The following is a 19,965-nucleotide window of genomic DNA, read 5'->3' as shown; positions in this document are numbered from 1 at the left end:
CTAAAAATAAAAAGTCTCGGTGCTGGTTGCACAAGAGCCGGTTAAATTTCAACCGTGATTAATTCCACGAGAACCAATTAGAGAAGCCGGCTTATCAAATATGCATTCTCTGATTGGTTCTCGTGAAATTAATCACGGTTAAAATTTAACCGGCTTTTGTGAAACCGGGCCTCAGTTTATATCAATATTTATTGAATAAGATTCAACGTCTATTTATTAATCAATGAGGCATTGCAGTTCTCAAACTAAACAATAAACAAGGTAAGCATCCAATGCTTGCCTAGTTATTATATCTATCTATTTTTACTTTCCTTGCCCTACTACCATAGGTAAGGAAAGTATTGCTTTCCAAAAAAAATTAAGGTACCCCAATTTCAAGTTTTCTATACGTTTCAAGGTCCCCTGAGTCCAAAAACATGATTTTTGGGTGTTGGTCTGTGTGTGTGTGTGGTGTGTGTGTGTGTGGTGTGTGTGTGTGTGTGTGTGTGTGTGTGTGTGTGTATGTGTGTATGTGTGTATGTCTATGAACACGATAACTCCATTCCTAATGAACCGATTGACTTGAAATTTTAAACTTAAGGTCCTTATACCATGAGGACCCGACAATAAGAAATTCAATATAATTCAATTAAAAATGGCGGAAAAAATGGCGGATGATTACTAAAACACCATGTTTTTCACGGTTTTCTCGAAACCGCTCTAACGATTTTCTTCAAATTCATACAATGGATAGCTATACATAAGCCCTATCAACTGACATGAGTCTCATTTCTGGGAAAATCTCAGGAGCTCCGTAATATTCTTGAGAAAAATGGCGGATGATTACTAAAAAACCATGTTTTCCACGGTTTTCTCGAAAATGACTTGACCGATTTTTTCAGATTCATACCCTGTATAGTTATTTATCAGCTCTATCAACTGGCATGAGTCTTTTTCCTGGAAAACTAATGGGGTCCACCCCATCCTTGAGAAATGGACTTTGTAAACTCCTTCTCGTGCATGAGGTAGGTAGGTAGAGCAGTTTATAATAAGAACACATAGTCGAGATATTTCATCTGTAGAACAGCTGTTCTGACGAATTTTGAAAAAATCATAGAATTTCACAATCTACACAAGGGAAAAAGTACTCTGAAAACAATTATATATACACATATACAGTAGTCTGATCGTTTCAAATATATTGCCGCCAATCGTCATTATGTTATTCCCCTAAATTATTCTCGTTAAAGAATGAGGGTTACAGTTCAATGAGCGAGGAAAGTTGTGTGAGTGTACCACACCAGATTTTTCATATTATAAATTCAATTTATCAAGGTGACCTACTGGCGAGCACATTGACGATATTATCAAATATTATCCACCACCCTTCATCATTTGATATTCCTTACATAAATTAATCAATTATCTCACAACTAGTAGCCTACAGCACAAATGCAACTACAGCAAGATATCACCAATATTGGCAGAATGCACTGGTACTGCGGGTTGCCTATCCGGCCCCTGTTTGTCTAGAAGCAGTACCACTGCTACTCTACGACTTGGCCGCTACTGAGCAAATAACTTTGAATTCGACGTTGGTCAGTAAATCGTTCGAGCCCTGCAGCTAGAAAGAGAGGAGGATAGTGAGAGTGAGAGAGAGTGAGTGAGGGATAGTGAAATAAAGAGTGAGGGAGAGAGAGAGAGATGGTAGATCAAGTCGGCAGATCCAATATTTATCTTCGAGACGGATGGTCCGAGTCTATCAAACTAATATCGTGGTCCACGTCTCCCTGCTTCCCGTTCACTGCAAGTCTCATCAGAGTCGCACAAGTCGTAGCGAGCCTGACCGAACCAGACGCAAGCAAACTCCATTCTGTCTTCATCAGCACTATAGGCCTGCGGATGACCTCTGCCTCTTCCCCATCAAAGTGCTCGGCCAGAATTGAACTGGTGCAATTAATCAAACAAGAGTGGACACTCGCCGACGATCAATGTAAATGCTGAATGTTCCATGTTATAGATTCCACGTTGAGAATATAGGATTTGTCGGATAGTATTTTAGATACATAATACTCTTATGCTATAGTATATCTTGTTACATTCTTGACACCATAATCTTGTTAATTTATGTTATGTCTCGATGTTTATAATAAACTATTTTTTTTTGCAACTTGGTCAATTTCATTATTCGTTTATTACCTGAGGTATACGTAACACTTGCGGAAAAGAACATTATGCTAGAGCCTCTGACGTTATTCTTTATATTTAAATAACGATTAGCCTCCTGCTTGGCATCAGTCGGTAGAGCATGAAATATTTGATATAATTATATAAATTAGGTCGTGGTTTTTTAATAGGACATAGTCTCATAAAATCTTTATAGGCCAGATATGAGCTTCCCTTATAACTCTTGTAATTCATTAAAAAAAATATATATATAAATATGATACTTATACTATAGTGTTGAGGAATTAAAATAAATTGCACACCATAAACAATTTGATACATATATTAACAAATAATGCAAAAAAAAAAATAGATCAAGGCAAAAATATAAAGAGCGATAAAATATATAATATAAAAATAGAACAATAATTGAAATCAGTAAAATATCACAGGCTAAACATTATATTCGAAATTTATAGCATGAAACGTTACCATGTGCCTTTATGTAAAAATCATATACATCCTTTTGTATGTAGCTGCGATATAAGCTTGCTAATACTTGTCGACTTGGACAATTCAATTAAAAATAGGTTCCTTAAGATCGACTTGATAAATTGGCAACTAATAATCCAAATATATATATATTAAATTCTCTAATATCTAATAGATTTCTTTGTATTGAATATATATTTTATCTCAGGGTGCAAGATTTGGCACCTGATGGAATAAGTAGAGCAATTCATCTAGTGAATTAGAGCTACAACAAATTATCGCAAATTATTGCAAAAATTAAAGATCATATGCATATGTTTTAATAGCCTAGATTTTATACTTCTTTGATTCATTAGAATTTTCTGAAATGTACTGATTCATTTATTCCTTTAATAAAATACCTTTAATACTATATTTACTTGCGCAAGTATTTTTTTTTATTAAATTCTTAATTCATAAGAAAACCCTTTCGACGAGCTAGCTTTGATTATTAGATAAATTCGAAGCACTAAGGGCGCCCATCACTAATTCAATTTTCTCACTCACGTGTCGAAATCTTCTTATAAGCCGCCGATGTCGATCCAACTCCTGGTGGTCCTGGACTATGGTAGCCGGAATCGTCTCTTCCAAGGGGTTACAAAAATTATTTGAAATTGAAAATGACTTCTGCTTTATAAGAGCATCACAAAGTCTCATAAGAAATTTAATAATTCAAACTAACTTTAGCTTTTACAAGTTATAGCAAGGTATTACGCTCTATAATATTTAGGGTCCTCTCATGGTGGCATTTGGCAGGCGAGTGATGGTTCTCCTTTCTCAATTTTACAATTCTTATTTCCGACTTTCAAATTCACATAAAATTTGAATATCCTAGTCCTCCGCCATTTAAGGTTCAAATAGATCGTACTAAAATATTTAATTATTACTTATGTTGTATGCTTAATAATTTCTTTGCCTTCGGGCCATATCTATAACATGGACTATACAATAATTTTACATGAATCCCAATCATTTATAGAAATATATATAAATATTTTTGAATTGGCATACTATTGCCGCCTATTAACTGCCATTATGCGATTGGTGCATGCAAATTGTTTCAGTATTCATGCGCTTGGTAACCTCCTATTTCCTGGATACATTTAATTATTTTTATTAGGTTTTTTAAGTATGCTCTCTACATGCTAGTTAATATTCTATATACTAATATTTATTTCATGCTTCCTAATAGTTAGCCACGTGACCATTTGTTCTTTCAAATTGCATACCGTTTTGCTGCAATAGATCTCTGCCAAGGGGTTTGGTCAGATTCTACGTTGCTTGACTCGGTCGATCGTTAGGTCGCCGATCACTGAATGTTTATACCTAACCTCAATCTTCAAAAATTTTATATAATATTATATATTAGCAAAAAGAATTATTTCAATTCCTTTTAAGGTTATTGTACCGTTTAGCCGGAACAAGCAGATGCTATCTAATCTTTATTGTTATCTCATTGGCGATATTAGCCAGTTACTTTATTCAGACTATTAGTACTTCAGCTAGGGATTTTTACATCTACCCAAATTTCAAATACTTTACAAGCCAAAAACTGTTTTTTTCCAATTCATACAAATTGCATACTCATTATTACCAAAATTACTAGTAGTTATGTGAACAGTAGACCTCGCGCTCAGTAAGCTACATTGACCTGTTGTTATGTTTTCTCAAAAAATTAAAAATAATTCATCAATTTCAAATGTCTAGAAAAAATCCTAAATAAACATAGAGCTTTCTGTCCTATCGTATCGTGACGTGTCGTCCCGGAATGTGAGTGTGAGCGCTGTTATCAGGCTCATTTTCCTTTTGTATTATCCTTAAAATGCAGAATTTCAAAAAAAACCGTAAGTATACGTCGGCGTGAAATTCAAGAAGGAGCATACCTGTCAAATTTCATGAAAATCTATTGCTGCGTTTCGCTGTAAATGCGGAACATAAAAACATGAATATAAACAAAAAAAAAAAACACTTTTTCGAACTCAGGGGACCTTGAAACGTATAGAAATTTAGGAATTGGGGAGCCTCAATTTTTTTCGGAAAGCAATACTTTCCTTACCTATGGTAATAGGGCAAGGAAAGTAATAAACATTAAGAGAAATGCAAAACCGTCGACTTGAATCTTGGATCTCACTTCGCTCGGTCAATTATTTTCAAGAAATGAGTCATTTATGTTTTGTGAGTGAAGATATCAATAGAATTATTATGTATTGGACAAGACTTACTCCAATCCATCAAAGGAATACCTTTCTTACCATAGAAATACCTCCATTAGATACCCTACCATGGAGGTTAGTAAAAAAAAGCTTGGAAGAAAGTTTACAGAGAATTATTGTTCGAATAGTTTTTTTTTTTTTTGAGAATTCAAATGATTTGAAATGATTGAATTGAATTGAATTCATTAGTATTTATCGAATCAATTTCCATCTCAGAGCCATCGATTATTGAATTTCCAATATCAACTGTATAACAGATGAGAATAATTATTAGCCGTCTATTCGTATTGAAGAAAGCACAATAATTTCTTAACCGAACTAAGCTTTTCACATTATTGTTTAATAAACTAGTTCATGTTTACTGAATGTCTCGCGTATGAGAGTTTTTGAAAATACTCCATTACTAAATTAATCCATAAGGTATAATTCATATCCATAAGATAGCCTGATACAGGCCGAAGCTTTAGTTATGCTGTTCAGAACATCAAGATTCATTTACTAATTTCATAATTTCTTTGTATTATGAATTTTTACTAATTTCATTATAAAAAATTTTAATCTCATATCAGTGAATGAAGTTTGAAAATAGTAATTAATTATAACACGCAACAAGCAACTAATAACTTATACCCCAACACATATTTATAGTGAGGTGTATATTTGTATATATTCATTGAATTATATTTGCCTATTATAAATTTTTACTAATTTCATTATAAAAAACTTTAATCCCATATCAGTGGAAGAAGTTTGTAAATAGTTATTATAACATGCAACAAGTAACTAATAAATTATACCCCAACACATATAATTTATAGTGGGGTGTATATTTATTTATTCTTTGAATTATATTAGCCTATTAAGAAATTATTCAATGCATAAAACTCTTTATAAAGTTTTCAAACTATATATTTATTCATTGAATTATATTTGCCTATTATAAATTTTTACTAATTTCATTATAAAAAACTTAAATCCAATATCAGTGAATGGAGTTTGTAAATAGTAATTAATTATAACACGCAACAAGCAACTAATAACTTATACCCCAACACATATAATTTATAGTGAGGTGTATATTTATTCATTGAATTATATTCGCCTATTAAGGAATTATTCAATGCATAAAACTTCATCGTTTTAATTGTATAAATTGTTATAGTATTCCAATTTGTAATGTAATTGTTTTTGATGAATAAATTTAATTTGATTTGATTCGCGTCAAAATAATGTAAATCCAATTCAACTCGGATTGAAACGAGGGATAAATATCAACCGGTTATCTAGTATTGTTCCATAGCGAACAAAATCAACAAAATTGATAATGCCTTATATTTTTATATTTTGATGTTTCTCAACAGCATTCTAACGCTACAAGTCTATTTTTGATAATTTAAACGACTCAAAAAACGGTACAAACTTAATTATATTTTTGATATTATAAATAGCAAAATTATGAATGATGAATTATGAATATGAATGACTCAATTACTATCAGATGCCGCCTATCAAACTAATCACTAGTTCTCCAAACGACGGCGAATTTCTCAAACTGATTGCCAGAATGATGAAGTGACTCGCCAGACAGAGACAAGCCGCTCATTATGTTCCACTTCTCCAGGGACTAATTATTATTGGACCAGGCCTCTGAAAAACTCCTCGAGTATTAAATGAGAGCCGGGGAATTTTATGACGGTCCACTTTTCATGCTGGGAAAACCCTCGTGTTTTCGTCTAGCAGTCGGGGGTTTCCCCTGCCGGAGATTGCGTGGGCGGTGCAAGATGTTTGCTGAGTCGTTCTCCTATTTCAAGGCCTGTTTACGCGAACTGCAAGCGGCTCGCAGCAGATGATCACAGACGGCTAACGAGCCGGGGCCGATCAGTCAAGCTCGTTTTCCGCGTCTCTTCTCCCATCTTCTCCACCTCATCTGTCTTCTAAATCTTATTCTTGTCTGCATCCTGGTTCCCCCTCACTGTTGTTCTCCTCTCAGCCCATGTTCTCGATTTTCATGATTTAGTGTATTTTACAAATTACTTTTTCATATCATATACAGTTCAATAATTATTCTCTTAGTCTATATTATGTAAATTCATCTATAATTCTGCTGTATTGTAAGCTATTGTATATAAGTGTATAAGCCAGTATATATTGTAATCTACATAAATAAAGTACTCAATCAATCAATCAATCAATCTTTCTTCTATTCAACTATTTTTCTGTATCTATATTCCATCCTGTTTTCTTGAAATACAGACTTCTAGAAATTTTCTCAAATTTTTACTCTTTCATTCTTCTTTCTCGTTCTAAATTTTATTGTCAGGATGTCTTAGTTTTGTTCTCCTTCTTGTTCTTTATCTTTAATCTCTTCCTTCTTCCTCTTCGTCTTAGTCCCTTCTCCTTGTTGTTTTTCTCTCCTAGACTTTTGTTGTTGTTGTTGTTCTTCTTCTTTTATTTTTTATTTCTTTCTTCTCCGTCTTCTTCATCATCATCTTCTTCTTATTCCTCTTCTTCTTCTTCTTATTCTACTACTACTTCTTCTTCTCCGCCTCCTCCCACTCCTTCTTCTTCCTCTTCTTCTTCTTCTCCTTCTTCTTCTTCTTCTTCTTCTTCTTCTTCTTCTTCTTCTTCTTCTTCTCTTCTTCTTCTTCTTCTTCTTCTTCTTCTTCTTCTTCTACTTCTTCTTCTTCTTCCTCTTCCACATCCTCTCCTTCTTTTTCTTTTTCTTCTTCTTCTTCTTCTTCTTCTTCTTCTTCTTCTTCTTCTTCTTCTTCTACCTTCTCACCCTCTTCTTCTTTATCTTCATCTTCCTTTCTTCCTTCCATCCTTCCTTCCTCTCTTCCATCCCGCCATCACTCGTTTCTCCCCACCCTCATCTTCACCTTATATTCTCTTCTTGTTTCCTCTTAAATTCTTATCTTTTGTCGATTCTTCTCCATTCTACTCAACTTCTCCTATCTTACTTATTTCCCAACCATCTTCTCCATTCCCTCCATCTCTCACTATCCTTTCCTCCCTCTTTCTCTTTTTTACCTTCTTTTCTCCATCACTTCCCCTTTCCTCCTTCCCCCAATATCCTTCCTTTTCTTGTTTTTTCCTCACCCTTTGCCTATCTTCATCACATTTCCTTCCCACAGATCCTCCCCTTCCCATTCCTCTTCCAAACCTTTCTCTCTCTCTACCACCTTTCTGGACTTACCTCCACTCCCTTGTTCTCTTCACAAGCTTTGTCTCTTTTTATCACTTTCCTCCCATTCCTAGTTCTTTTCTCAACCTTTTTCTCTCTCTCTCTCTCATTGTTCTCTTCCCAACCTTTGTCTCTCTCTCTTTCACCCGGTCGTGTGTTAATGGGAAGGATATTTTATGACCTTGTAAAAGAATCGACAATTATTTGTTGAAACACCGCCGATTCATGAAGTTACATCACATTATAATATTATCCTCACCCCTTATCTATCTTCATCAAATTTATTTTCCTCCTTCCAACACTATCCTCTCCTTCCCAGTCCTCTTCCAAACGTTTTTCTCTCTCTCTATCACTTTTCTCCCATTTCCAGTTCTTCTCTTAACCTTTTTCTCTCTCTCTTCTCGTTCTTTTCCCAACCTTTGTCTCTCTCTCTATCACTTTCCCGCCCCTCACTAGTTCCCTCTCAAACATTTTCCTCTTTCTATCACCTCCCTGCACTATCCGCCCATTTCTTCTCAACCTTTGTCTTGACAAACGTTCAGTTTCAACCGGAAAGGACTTGAAAGTCCTAGCTCCGCCCAAAGTGAGGTCCACGTTATAATGGCAGTGGATAAAAATAGGAGAATAACGATATCGATTCTCTGCATAAATTAATTATATTTCTACATTGTCAAAAACATGATTGACATCGTTGTGGACCGAGAAAAGGATAGAACCACCGGCTTTGTCGAATGATAGACAAGGATAGCAAAACCAAAGTTGAACAAATAATGTCATTATAACGTGGACCTCACTATAGTATAGATTTTTTTTTCATTTCATTCAATCTCTCTACATCACCTTCCTGCACTATAAATATCCTCCCCTCTCTAGTTCTTGTCTCATCCTCTAAACTTCCCTTTAACCCATCTTTCCATCAACCTCTCTTATCAACCATAGCTTTCCGGTGAGCAACGGCTGAAGAGGCGTGGAGATTGATGGCGAGTAGCCAGCCACCAGGCAGGCATTATTTGTGAGGGATGCATTTGAGCGGCAATCCACCCAGCAGCCGGCGGCCATCAATCATAATAGACAACGCAAACAATGTGACCGACATGCGCCATTTGCACTCATCCCATGTTATGCTATGCTTACATTGACATGGATAATAATCACAGAGTATTGGATGACTCAATTGTAGGGGTCCATCAACAGAATCTTGGTAGTTCAACTACCCATAAGGACCTAGTAGAAGTTTTCATGCTATAAAATCTATACATATGAAAGCGAAATGACACTCACTGACTGACTGACTGACTGACTGACTCACTCACTCGCAGAACTAAAAATCTACCGGACCAAAAACGTTCAAATTTGGTAGGTATGTTCAGTTGTCCCTTTGGAGGCGCACTAAGAAATCTTTTGGCAATATTTTAACTCTAAGGGTGGTTTTGAAGGGTTTAAAGTTCGTCTTTTAGCATGTATATTCTTCTTATTCTCTTAATTATAATTGAAAAATGTCCATACCATATGTTAATATAGAACTATAATCTAGAGAGAGTACCTCTTTGAAACAGTTGCTAACTGGTAACTAAATTATTAGTTTTGTCAGGTTGGCATTAAGGTGAGTTGAATTTGTTAGGTTTGCACCAAGATTGAAGATTGAAATGCATTTATCGCGGAAAAATTGATTGGGCACTGCTACTTCAATCAGAGCTATTCCTGGGAGTATTATATTACTAGCCGACTGGATCGTCCTACAAATGAAAAATGCAGGCGAGCGAAGCGAGCCTGCTGATCTCATTCTTGGACGATCCGGCCGGGGGTCCAGGGGGCGGAGCCCCCTGGCTAGACGGATATGGCGATCGAAGCGAGCCTGACGGCTAGTGCTTCAATAATCTCAATTTCTTATTTGCATCTAGAATCACACTTCATCTATTTCAAACTGGTTGACTTCCGCAAACAATACGATATAAATAAGTGAACGATGGTTTTTTTAGATATTTATGTATAATCCTATATTCAATGATATTTTCAATTTTATCTCTATCTTTTATAATCATTTTTGTCATTGTAATTATGATTTTGGGACAAATGAAAACTTGATTTGATTTTGATTTGATTCTGTCCTAAAATTATCCTGTTGATTCTCTTCCAATAAATTCATTTATTAATTATTATAGCTTTTATGGGCAGAGAGATCCTTTTGGATGTTCTGCCTCGCCGTATTACCAAATGTCATTTCCTATTAACACTCAAGTTTATAGGTTATGTATTGGGTTCTTCATGTTTTCTCACTAGAAATTTGCACTTTCACTTCCTGAGTTTCTATTTTATAAATTTTGAAATCCAGAAAACTTATTTTTAAACACAAATTCACATTTAAAAAATAAACAAATATAAAATTTTGATGATAATATGAACTGAAAATTTCACATCACAAATTTTTCCATGGCAACCGACTTACTCCTACTACTTATTCTACTTTTTCCAGTCAATTATTTTCAATGTTGTAATTGTGAAATGAATAAACGAATGGATAGATTATCATTTTAAGAGTTCCTGTCAATTGTATTAAATTACTTTTACTTTTTCCGCTTCTGATTGAGTTCTTCGTGTAGATATTCCTTGAACATTTAAACTTTTGAGTTCAACAAGTGACTCTACCGCTAAAATGCTTACGAAGAAGCAAACGTATAATGCAATTCGAATGACATCAATAACAAAGAATCCAGAGCAAACCCTCGTTTGAGAACCAAAAACAGCTATTTCAAGAATTTCAGAGTAAACGTCTATTCACAAATCTAAAAACTCCATTTCAAAGACTTCAATTTCAATGTTGTACAGAATTTTGATTTCTTTGAAAATTCGAGAACATATAAATCTAACGTGTACAAACTATGTCATTGTGAACAAAGTAGAGTTCTTTATTGACTCACAGTAACAATATACGACTCCAAACACAAAAACCAAATCTAATAGAAAATTGGAGTGGCCAATTTATTAAAAACTGAATCATTCTTTTCCTGGGAATGGAGAAGTTTCCTATTCAATTGAACTTCAAAACTGTATCTCAGAAATACTTCAAACTTTCATGTAATACAATCTTCACTGAGAATCTACTTAGAGTTTAGATCAATATAGAGTACGATACAAATACAGTATTAACTACACAATTGTCATACTGAAAAATGAAAAACTCTTCTATTCAATTCAACTCCAAAATTTCATCCCATCTATCCACCACACCAACACATTTGAAAACCCTCATTAAACAACAATTGCTCAACAAGGCTACGACTCTGACAAATCACCGTGACTGCCACATCAGCACAATGAGTGATGACGAATATTACGACTAAAAAATCACTCGTCATTGAAAACACAACCAGTCTTCGGTCAGGTCTCCGGCTAATTGTTCGAATACATCAAACTAACCGCCCTTTCACTTGCAGTTGGACGTGTGAACCCCGTCGCAAAATGGCGAATGTCAGAGGCACCGGACGGTGATCATCCCTCCATTTATTTGCCACCCTGACACTGCTTTAATGGGGTCACTATGCGAGAATTCTTCCAATTTTTCCCTCACTCGCCTTCAATGCCGTATAAATAGGACAAACGTGTATGTTTCTCTTTCACTTGCCCTTATCGCTTAATATGACAGAAAACAGGGTTTTTCTCACTTGCTCCCAGTATACCTCATATGGGAGAAAACTCTTCCTGGTTCCTCACTTGTTCTTGATGCCCTCCACAATGCATTACTGTTTCCGTTATTATCCTCCTTCCTTATCAAAATATATATGAGCGAAAAAGTTTTTGCTCTAGACAAGCACTCATTACTGCCTTAAAAATTTTGGAAAATTGATGTTTATAATGTTTTCTATATTATTGTATTAATTATGTTCGTTAAGTAGAATTTTCTCATTGAAGAAGAAGAATAGGAGAAAAAATATACTCTTATCAATGGAGAAGATGCTCAAGGTTGTGAAATTCTGCTCCCGAGGGGACACAGATACCACAGAAAAATAATTGTAGATTTTGAGGTTATGAAAGTGTGGTGATTACAGTTTGACCACAAATTGTGTGACCACAATTTATTTGGTGAGTACAGTTTCTATAGGTCAGATAACGGGTGTTTATCTGCCTCTGATTATGATTTGTATTTGACATTGGAAACTGTTTCCTTTACTCTGACTGTTTATAAATTCTCTAATGAATAATTTCGGGGAAGTGGAACCAATCGTTTTGTCACAAGGTTTTGATGACAATCTTGAATTTCAGGAGCGATCTCGAATTCCAAGAATCCTCTTTGGAGTTGATTTTCAAAAGAGAATATAGATGATGGTCTAAAAAGTTATTGGACAGATTCAAGAGCTGAAAATTGCTGAAATTAGAAGAAAATCTAAGGAAAAATAATTGTAGCACTTTCGAAACTTAACAGAAGCTTCCATTGAAAAATTACATTATCTCTATAAGTCACCTAGGAAGATCATTCTTTTTTCAACATTCTACCATGGAATAACCAATCTCTATTATTGATTATAAATTTATTTCATATTTTTATGATTTAACCTAGCATTTTAGATGTAAGGTCTCAAGAGAATTCCTGTTCTCTGTGAATTTCATAGCCTTCCAGGATAAAAAGAGAGAGCAATCAAATAAATTTTTACTTTTCGAAAGGTTGAATTTTTGAAAAAATAATGTGGCGTTTCTTCTATAATATTGGGCACTACATGCGAACTTCCCGCAAGGTTTTTTGTGGTACAAAGAATTTCTAACACTACGAGATTTTCTCTATTCTCTATTATTCTCATATGAACTCCACATTAAAATTAGTGGAAGAGGGAAAAATGAGATTGAACTTGTGCTATTTTTCCCCAATATTCAGGTTCAGATTAGAACGTTCAAGAATGATTAAGTTTTGTTCATCACCAATCATTAATACCAATAATTCTGACTTTTTGAATACGGAAATGAGTAAGTTTTGTTCATCACCAATCATTAATACCAATAATTCTGACTTTTTGAATACGGGAATGAGTAAGTTTTGTTCATCACCAATCATTAATACCAATAATTCTGACTTTTTGAATACAGAAATGAGTAATCATTAATACCAATAATTCTGACTTTTTGAATACAGAGATGAGTAAGTTTTGTTCATCACCAATCATTAATACCAATAATTCTGACTTCTTGAATACAGAAATGAGTAAGTTTTGTTCATCACCAATCATTAATACCAATAATTCTGACTTTTTGAATACAGAAATGAGTAAGTTTTGTTCATCACCAATCATTAATACCAATAATTCTGACTTTTTGAATACAGAAATGAATAAGTTTTGACGTGACAACGTCTTATAAATTGGTTTGCCGGGTGACACTTCAAGAGACTACGTTACGTTCCCACGTTATGCGCTCACAATGAGAGCGAGTGAGAGCGTTCGTTTCGGTTCACGGTCGTCTGGAAAGAGCACGAATAGGAGCAGTGGCGAGCAACGCAACAGCAGCCCGAAGACATTCACCTTGAGAGAGAGTGAAACGGAGCAATCTCCTGCGACTGCGCCACTACTTAGTGAATAGGTTATGTGAATAAGTATAAGTGAATAGGTATAAGTGTAGTATAATAGGTATAAGTGAATAGGTTATGTTGTAGTAATCACAATGTTGTGGTAGTTTTCAATCACAAAAGTAGTATAAATCGTTTCTCAGCCAATAATAATTTGTTTAACTTGAAAAAATGAGCGCGACTTGCTATGTAAAAAATTGAATCGAGCACAGTTAGCCCGCCTAAGAGCGAGAGAGACTGAGTGATTTTGTTGAGGATGTGTGAAGGTAAAAATAAAATTTTGTTAATATGAAATTCAGTGCGAGATTCTTTGTATAAATTAATGTTTTAAATATAATTCTTTGTATAAATAAATGTTTTAAATTGTTACTATTATTTCATCCTTCTTCCTACTATAGGAATGAATATTCACATTAAAATTATTTTACCATTCAAAGTCGTTGTCACGTAAAACTTTCGCCCGTATACCAACTTTACAGGCAACTATGCAATTTTTGTTCATCACGTTTTCATTCATAACTGGGAAAATGTCTTGAATTCAACAGTTTCTTTGGTTATGATAGATCCATTTTTGGAAAAAGTTTATCAAATTGATCAACAGAGTACAGTGGATATAGTGGTATTTATATCATGTGTAATTTACGAGTTCACTTTTGACTGAATAGTCATAACTCCACTACAGATAATCTAATAGAATTAATTTTAAATGGTTATACAACGTTTGTTCAAGAATATTGTTTGTTCGAGTAGGTAAAAACGGAATTCCAATATCCAATAAATCACAAGCTCCATAGTAGCATACTGCAGTTATTCTGACTTCTGACTTCTTGAATACAGAAATGAGTGAGTTTTGTTCATCACCAAGCATTAATACCAATAATTCAAACTTTTTGAATACTAGATCATTTCATCATAACTGTTGATTCCTCAAGAACAAAAACAAAACTAGAACTGAAGCAATGATAATTCTGTTATGATAAGTTATTCACGACCTGCTATAACTCAAGTTCATGAATAGTACACCGCTACTTATCCCTGCCTGCCTTTGTCTGTAAGTAAGCCGGTTGTAGGTAGTATTTGAGAAGTATGGGAAGTAGAATTAGATTCAGCTAGCTGTATATAAAAAGAGCAGAGCCATTTTAATGTAAGTTAGAACAGATGTGAGCCGACCCAGGGCTGGTGCAGCAGAACAAGAATAATCCCATTTAGCTGTACTTTATGTGTACATTTATATGCAGGCACACCTGAGTAAATGCCGCTTGTTCGTTTCTTCATATTTTTTAGAGCCGTCGCCATAAAAACGAAAGCCATCCCACGGCACCGCTTTTCTACACTAAAATTTCCGCTTCTCGGCCTTCTTCTACACATTTCATATTCTTCGCATTTTTCTTCTACTCTTTATTCATTCTTCACTCGTTCCTTCAGAAGTTATACATATTTTCTTTCTATTCTTGTCTCACTTTTCCTCATCGGTATTCTTCTGTCTGTTTTACCTCGCTTATTCCTCTACATAATATCCCCTCTCTTATTCTTCTCATAATAATTATGAATCTATTTTCTTTTCAGATCTCAAATTATTTATATTTTTTCCATAATTATGCTACTTCTCAGCGGGATCCTCCTTTCTGTTCTACATGGTTTATTCCGTTAACTAATATCCCTTTTCTTATTTTTCTCATAACAATAATGAATCTATTTTCTTTCCAGATTATGAATTTATCTTCTTTACATGATTAAAGATTCTCCCTCATTCTCTATTTTTCCTGTTGTTCTGTTTTTCTTCATCATATTCATTTTCTTATGCGTCTTAGCCTTTTTTCCCACATTTCATTCATTAAGTCTGTTCGGTACACTTTGTTTTATTATTCAAATTATATAATCTTATTCTAATATAATTGTTAAGTTCACTTTAACAGTGAGAAAAAGTGTTAACTGAAATTTTTATGAGGTCTAATGAGCGAGTTATGGGATGTTGAAGTGCTTACTTTCCAAATTTCGTTTTCTTTCCAGATCAAAAACGGTTTCGACTATATAATTGGAACTCTTAGAAATTCAAAAAATAAATCTTTCGAAACTATCGTATCTCTTATTCCCCATACTGTTCATGAATAAAAAAATACATTTTTTGTGAATTTGATAACTTGTTTATTTTGGCATTAATCGCGAAAAAACGCATATTAGAACAAAGCCAATGAAATGCTGAATGTATTGAAAAAAAAACTCCAATGGAAAATTCGAAATCCTTCATGATCTGGAAATAAAACAGAGTTCAGCACTTCAACAACCCATAACTAGCTTATTAGACCACTTAAAAAATTTCAGTTGCCACTTTTTCTCACTCTTATAATGATTTAACAATTATATTGGAAAAGATTATCCAATTTGAATTAAAATAAAAAGGTTTACCGAACATTCTTAACCCATCTTCCTATTTTCTCACCGTTTTCTTCTTCTTCTCTCTCCTCCTTGGTTTTTCCCATATCTACTCCGCATCTTTCTCCTTCTTCCTCTTTCTTTTCTCCTCCTTCACTCACTTCTTCACCATCTCCCGTCCCCTCCCCCTCCTTCTCCTACTCCTTTACCTATTCCTCCTCCCACTTTCTCCCACTCCTTTTCCCACTCCTTTTGGAAGAGGGTTAGTGGGGAGGATATTTTTAATATTCTTTCCGAAGAATGGACATTGATATGTCCAAAGCTCCGCCAATTTATGTAGATGCATACAATATAATTATCTATAGTTATTATATTACAAATTGCTTTTTCATATCATATACAGTTCAATAATTATTTTCTTAGTCTATATTATGTAATTCATCTATAATTAATTTCGCTGTATTGTAGGCTACTGTATATAAGTGTATACGCCAGTATATATTGTAATCTACATAAATAAAGTACTCAATCAATCCTTCTTCTACTCCTTCTCCCACTTCTTCTCCTTCTCCTTCCATTTCTCTTCCTCCACTTCATCACCCATCACTATCTCCTCCTTCATCACCACCATCTTCATGTGCTCTGATCTTAAGGAGTAAACGTATGAAGAGGAAATTCATTTATATCTTGAAATCGTCTGTGGACTCTATAAGCAAACAACGCTACTACTCCATGAGAAAATAACTAAGCAAGTAACTGCACTCTGAACTAAGCATATGAGTTCAGCTTATCTATAGCTTTCATCTTTATTACTTCATCAACTTCATTGCGTTTTTTTGTATTTTTTTAAACCTCTGTTTTCTTTCATCTTTATTCAAATTTTAGTTCAACATAATATCCTCTACATACTAGATACTTGAAAAATTTGTTGCACCACACAATAATTCACCAACATCAGTAACAGCTGTAATAACAATTGTACCAACAATTCGCCAATATTGAATATTGTTGGAATAACAACTCACTAATATTTTTTTTTGTCATAGTCATTCAATCTCAGCTGTTTTCCATGCATGGAATCAAGCCGGTAAACAGCTGTTTGCAGAACAAATAAACATATGATTCTCATTGCAGCATACTGTACTATAATGTTTTCTTTACAGTCGAGTATGTTTCCTATTTCCGAAATAGGAACAGCAAAACTGCTACAAAAAACTACCTTCAGCACTCCAGGTGGAGATTTTGTCAACTTTCACAAAATTCCTGATAGATGTGTTGTGAACTGATTTTTAAAGAATGTATGTAGAAGCTTCAGCACAAGCGGGTTATGTTTTCTATTTCTCAATAATTATTCTTCTTTAGTGTAAGTTACTTGGACGTGAATGTCTCTTGCAGTGCTCGAATGAAATTCCAGCACTGTAATAGACTAGATAAATCTAGACTAGAAACATCATTATCGCCTGCAAAAGACCCCTTCCCATCCTTGTGACGTAAGATACTATCAAATGTTTTATCAACAATCCACTAACATTCATGAGTGACCATGTATAATGAATGAATAATCACAACTAAAACCATCCTAATTTGAAACATTCAGGCCCAATTCCTAGGACACACTGGATAAATCTAATAGACAATTGAACTTTATATCGTTTCAATTGCCCATAGGTGACCACGGATTCTAGGATACTCATTGAATCTAATAGACCATTAGATCTGAAGGTTTAATGATTCATTGGATTCAATGAGTGTCCTAGAATCCCTTAGGATTCTCAAATCGGAAGGTTTAATGGTTCATTGAACTTAATGAGTGTACTAGAAACCGGGCTGGGACTACTAGACAACCTACTCACCTTTCCGCGCCTGAACTTGTAGGTCTCCCTGAGCCAGGACAGTTCGGCTTGAGGCCTAGAGCCGACCGCCTCACACGTCAGCGAGTATTCCTTCTCAGCCAGCAGCACCGTCGGCTTGTTCACCAGCCGGACACTTAGTGGTTTCACTGCAAACACAAGTACAAGAAATTTGTTTTAGAATCTATGTAGCAGAAAAGTAGACAAATAGTAGGTAAGTAGTAGAGTACTTAAATAAAAGAAGGTAGGTAATATTTTACGGGTGGAAGATAAAATTAAATAGAAGAGAGATTTATGGACAGTTGAATAAAGAGGTAAGTAGATAAGCAGTTGTGACGTTATATTTGGCGTCGCATGTGCCCTGCTTGGCCATAGTCGGTAGAGCAAAGATTTTTGAATAAATGTATTGTTTTTATGACTCCTGAAAGAAAAATACCACAAGTTTCTTACCGGCTCTTCAATGAGCTCTGCTTTCAATGGCTGCAAACGTCGGCTGCTCTAACAATTTACAGTTCTCATAACTGATCTGGTCGACTCCACAAATATAGATGCAGAAGAGGTAGATAGATATAAGGGTTCTGATTTTTGTACTAGACAATATGGTATCAACACCAATGCCACTCGCCACCATCTGACAAAGGGGTCAGCAGTGTGAGATGATACCGAGCTGAATCAAAGGCGATACTCTATCAGAATACCTTATAAATTCTATTAATTTGTAGTACTGCTGCAACTTAATACTATGACCCTTGTGTTCTTCCAAATCGGATGTAATAGTTCTGAATGATTTAAGTAAATCTTGAGAACGTAATATTTCCAAAGATTTAATAATCAATGCTGTATATCGCTTATTTATCCAACTTATTCGGTGAAGAATACAGTTAGTTGATAATTCAAATAATATGTCAATACTGGTGATAAAATAGACTATAACAAGATTGGTCATGCATGAAGATAGGATCATAAATAAAGGGTACATTATTCAACAAATAGAATATATAATTACATGAAATTATCAATGAGCAATAATAGAAGATAGAGCAACAAATATAAAAATAATATGAGAAAATGTATATATTAAAAAATCTCACAGATAGCTCACTAAGCAATTTTACTTTGCTTATTAGCATCAATTAATATAGCATGTGCTTTTTTAATCAGCATATATTCTTTCAACTTATATGGCTCAGTTGTCGACTTGCTGTTGCTTGTCGAATAAAATTTATAAATCTTGCTTTCAATAATATGAAAAATATCAAAATATCTCAGGGCTTGGGTTCGGCCTCTGGTGGAATTCAGATGAATCAATTTATCTTATGAACATGAGCTTCATAAAAATCTTTATAAAAAAGATAGTTAAGTGAGCATATAATATAATATATCAAAAATTAATAAATATTTCATCTGTGCATACTTAAATATTTAAATCTCATTAATTGTTCCCAATAATATTCCCATCACGTTTTGAATATTTGTGCAAATTTCAATATCAATTTTAATCTTTGAATAACCCTTCGATGAGCTACCTTTATTCAATTGTGATTATTTCGAAGCACTGAGGGCCCTCGTTAATAACTTTTTCAAATAAACTCACATGTCGATTTTTCACAATTATATGATGGCGATCTGGATTTGTTTAGATGTCCTAAACCTTTTCTGGTGGGCTGCTGTCGTCTTCTCCAATGGGAATATTCAAATTTAATGACTCATGTCATACTACAACCTCACTGAGTCTTATGAAATTTATTTCTAATTACTCAAACAAACTCTAACTTTAACGCAAAATTATTCAAAAAGGGATCTAGTCTTGTGCTCTCGAAATTGGTGGGTGTCCCTGGTGACCTCTGGCAAGCAAGTGGGTATGGATCTTCCCCTATTCTTTTTCAACGATACTTCCATCTTTTTTATTTAAATATCCTCTCCCATTGGTAGATTTTGAATACTCTGCTATGACATCATTTAGTAATGTCAAATAGTCCAAACAATAACATCATATTACTATCCATTGAGTGAATATTTCAGTCTTAAAGTCATTTTAAAGTTATTCTACATCGGTTACATAAATCTATACATTCTATAATGATTAAAAATGTTTATGATTTTTATAAATAACCTGTG

General features: G+C 34.3%; 1 protein-coding gene across 1 annotated transcript in view; it reads right to left on the bottom strand.

The window, feature by feature from the left end:
* The window catches only part of LOC111053118 (hemicentin-2-like), a gene marked incomplete at its 3' end in the record, with an annotated part of 349,249 nt that overhangs the window by 76,574 nt on the left and 252,710 nt on the right, over nt 1-19,965 (bottom strand). Inside the window, 1 exon segment of the mRNA XM_039427090.1 lies at nt 17,851-17,996. Within this exon segment, the coding sequence (XP_039283024.1) occupies nt 17,851-17,996 (146 nt within the window).

The sequence above is a fragment of the Nilaparvata lugens genome, chromosome 4 (assembly GCF_014356525.2).
Source record: "Nilaparvata lugens isolate BPH chromosome 4, ASM1435652v1, whole genome shotgun sequence".
NCBI lineage: Eukaryota > Metazoa > Arthropoda > Insecta > Hemiptera > Delphacidae > Nilaparvata > Nilaparvata lugens.
This window is presented reverse-complemented; position numbering and strand designations above follow the sequence as displayed.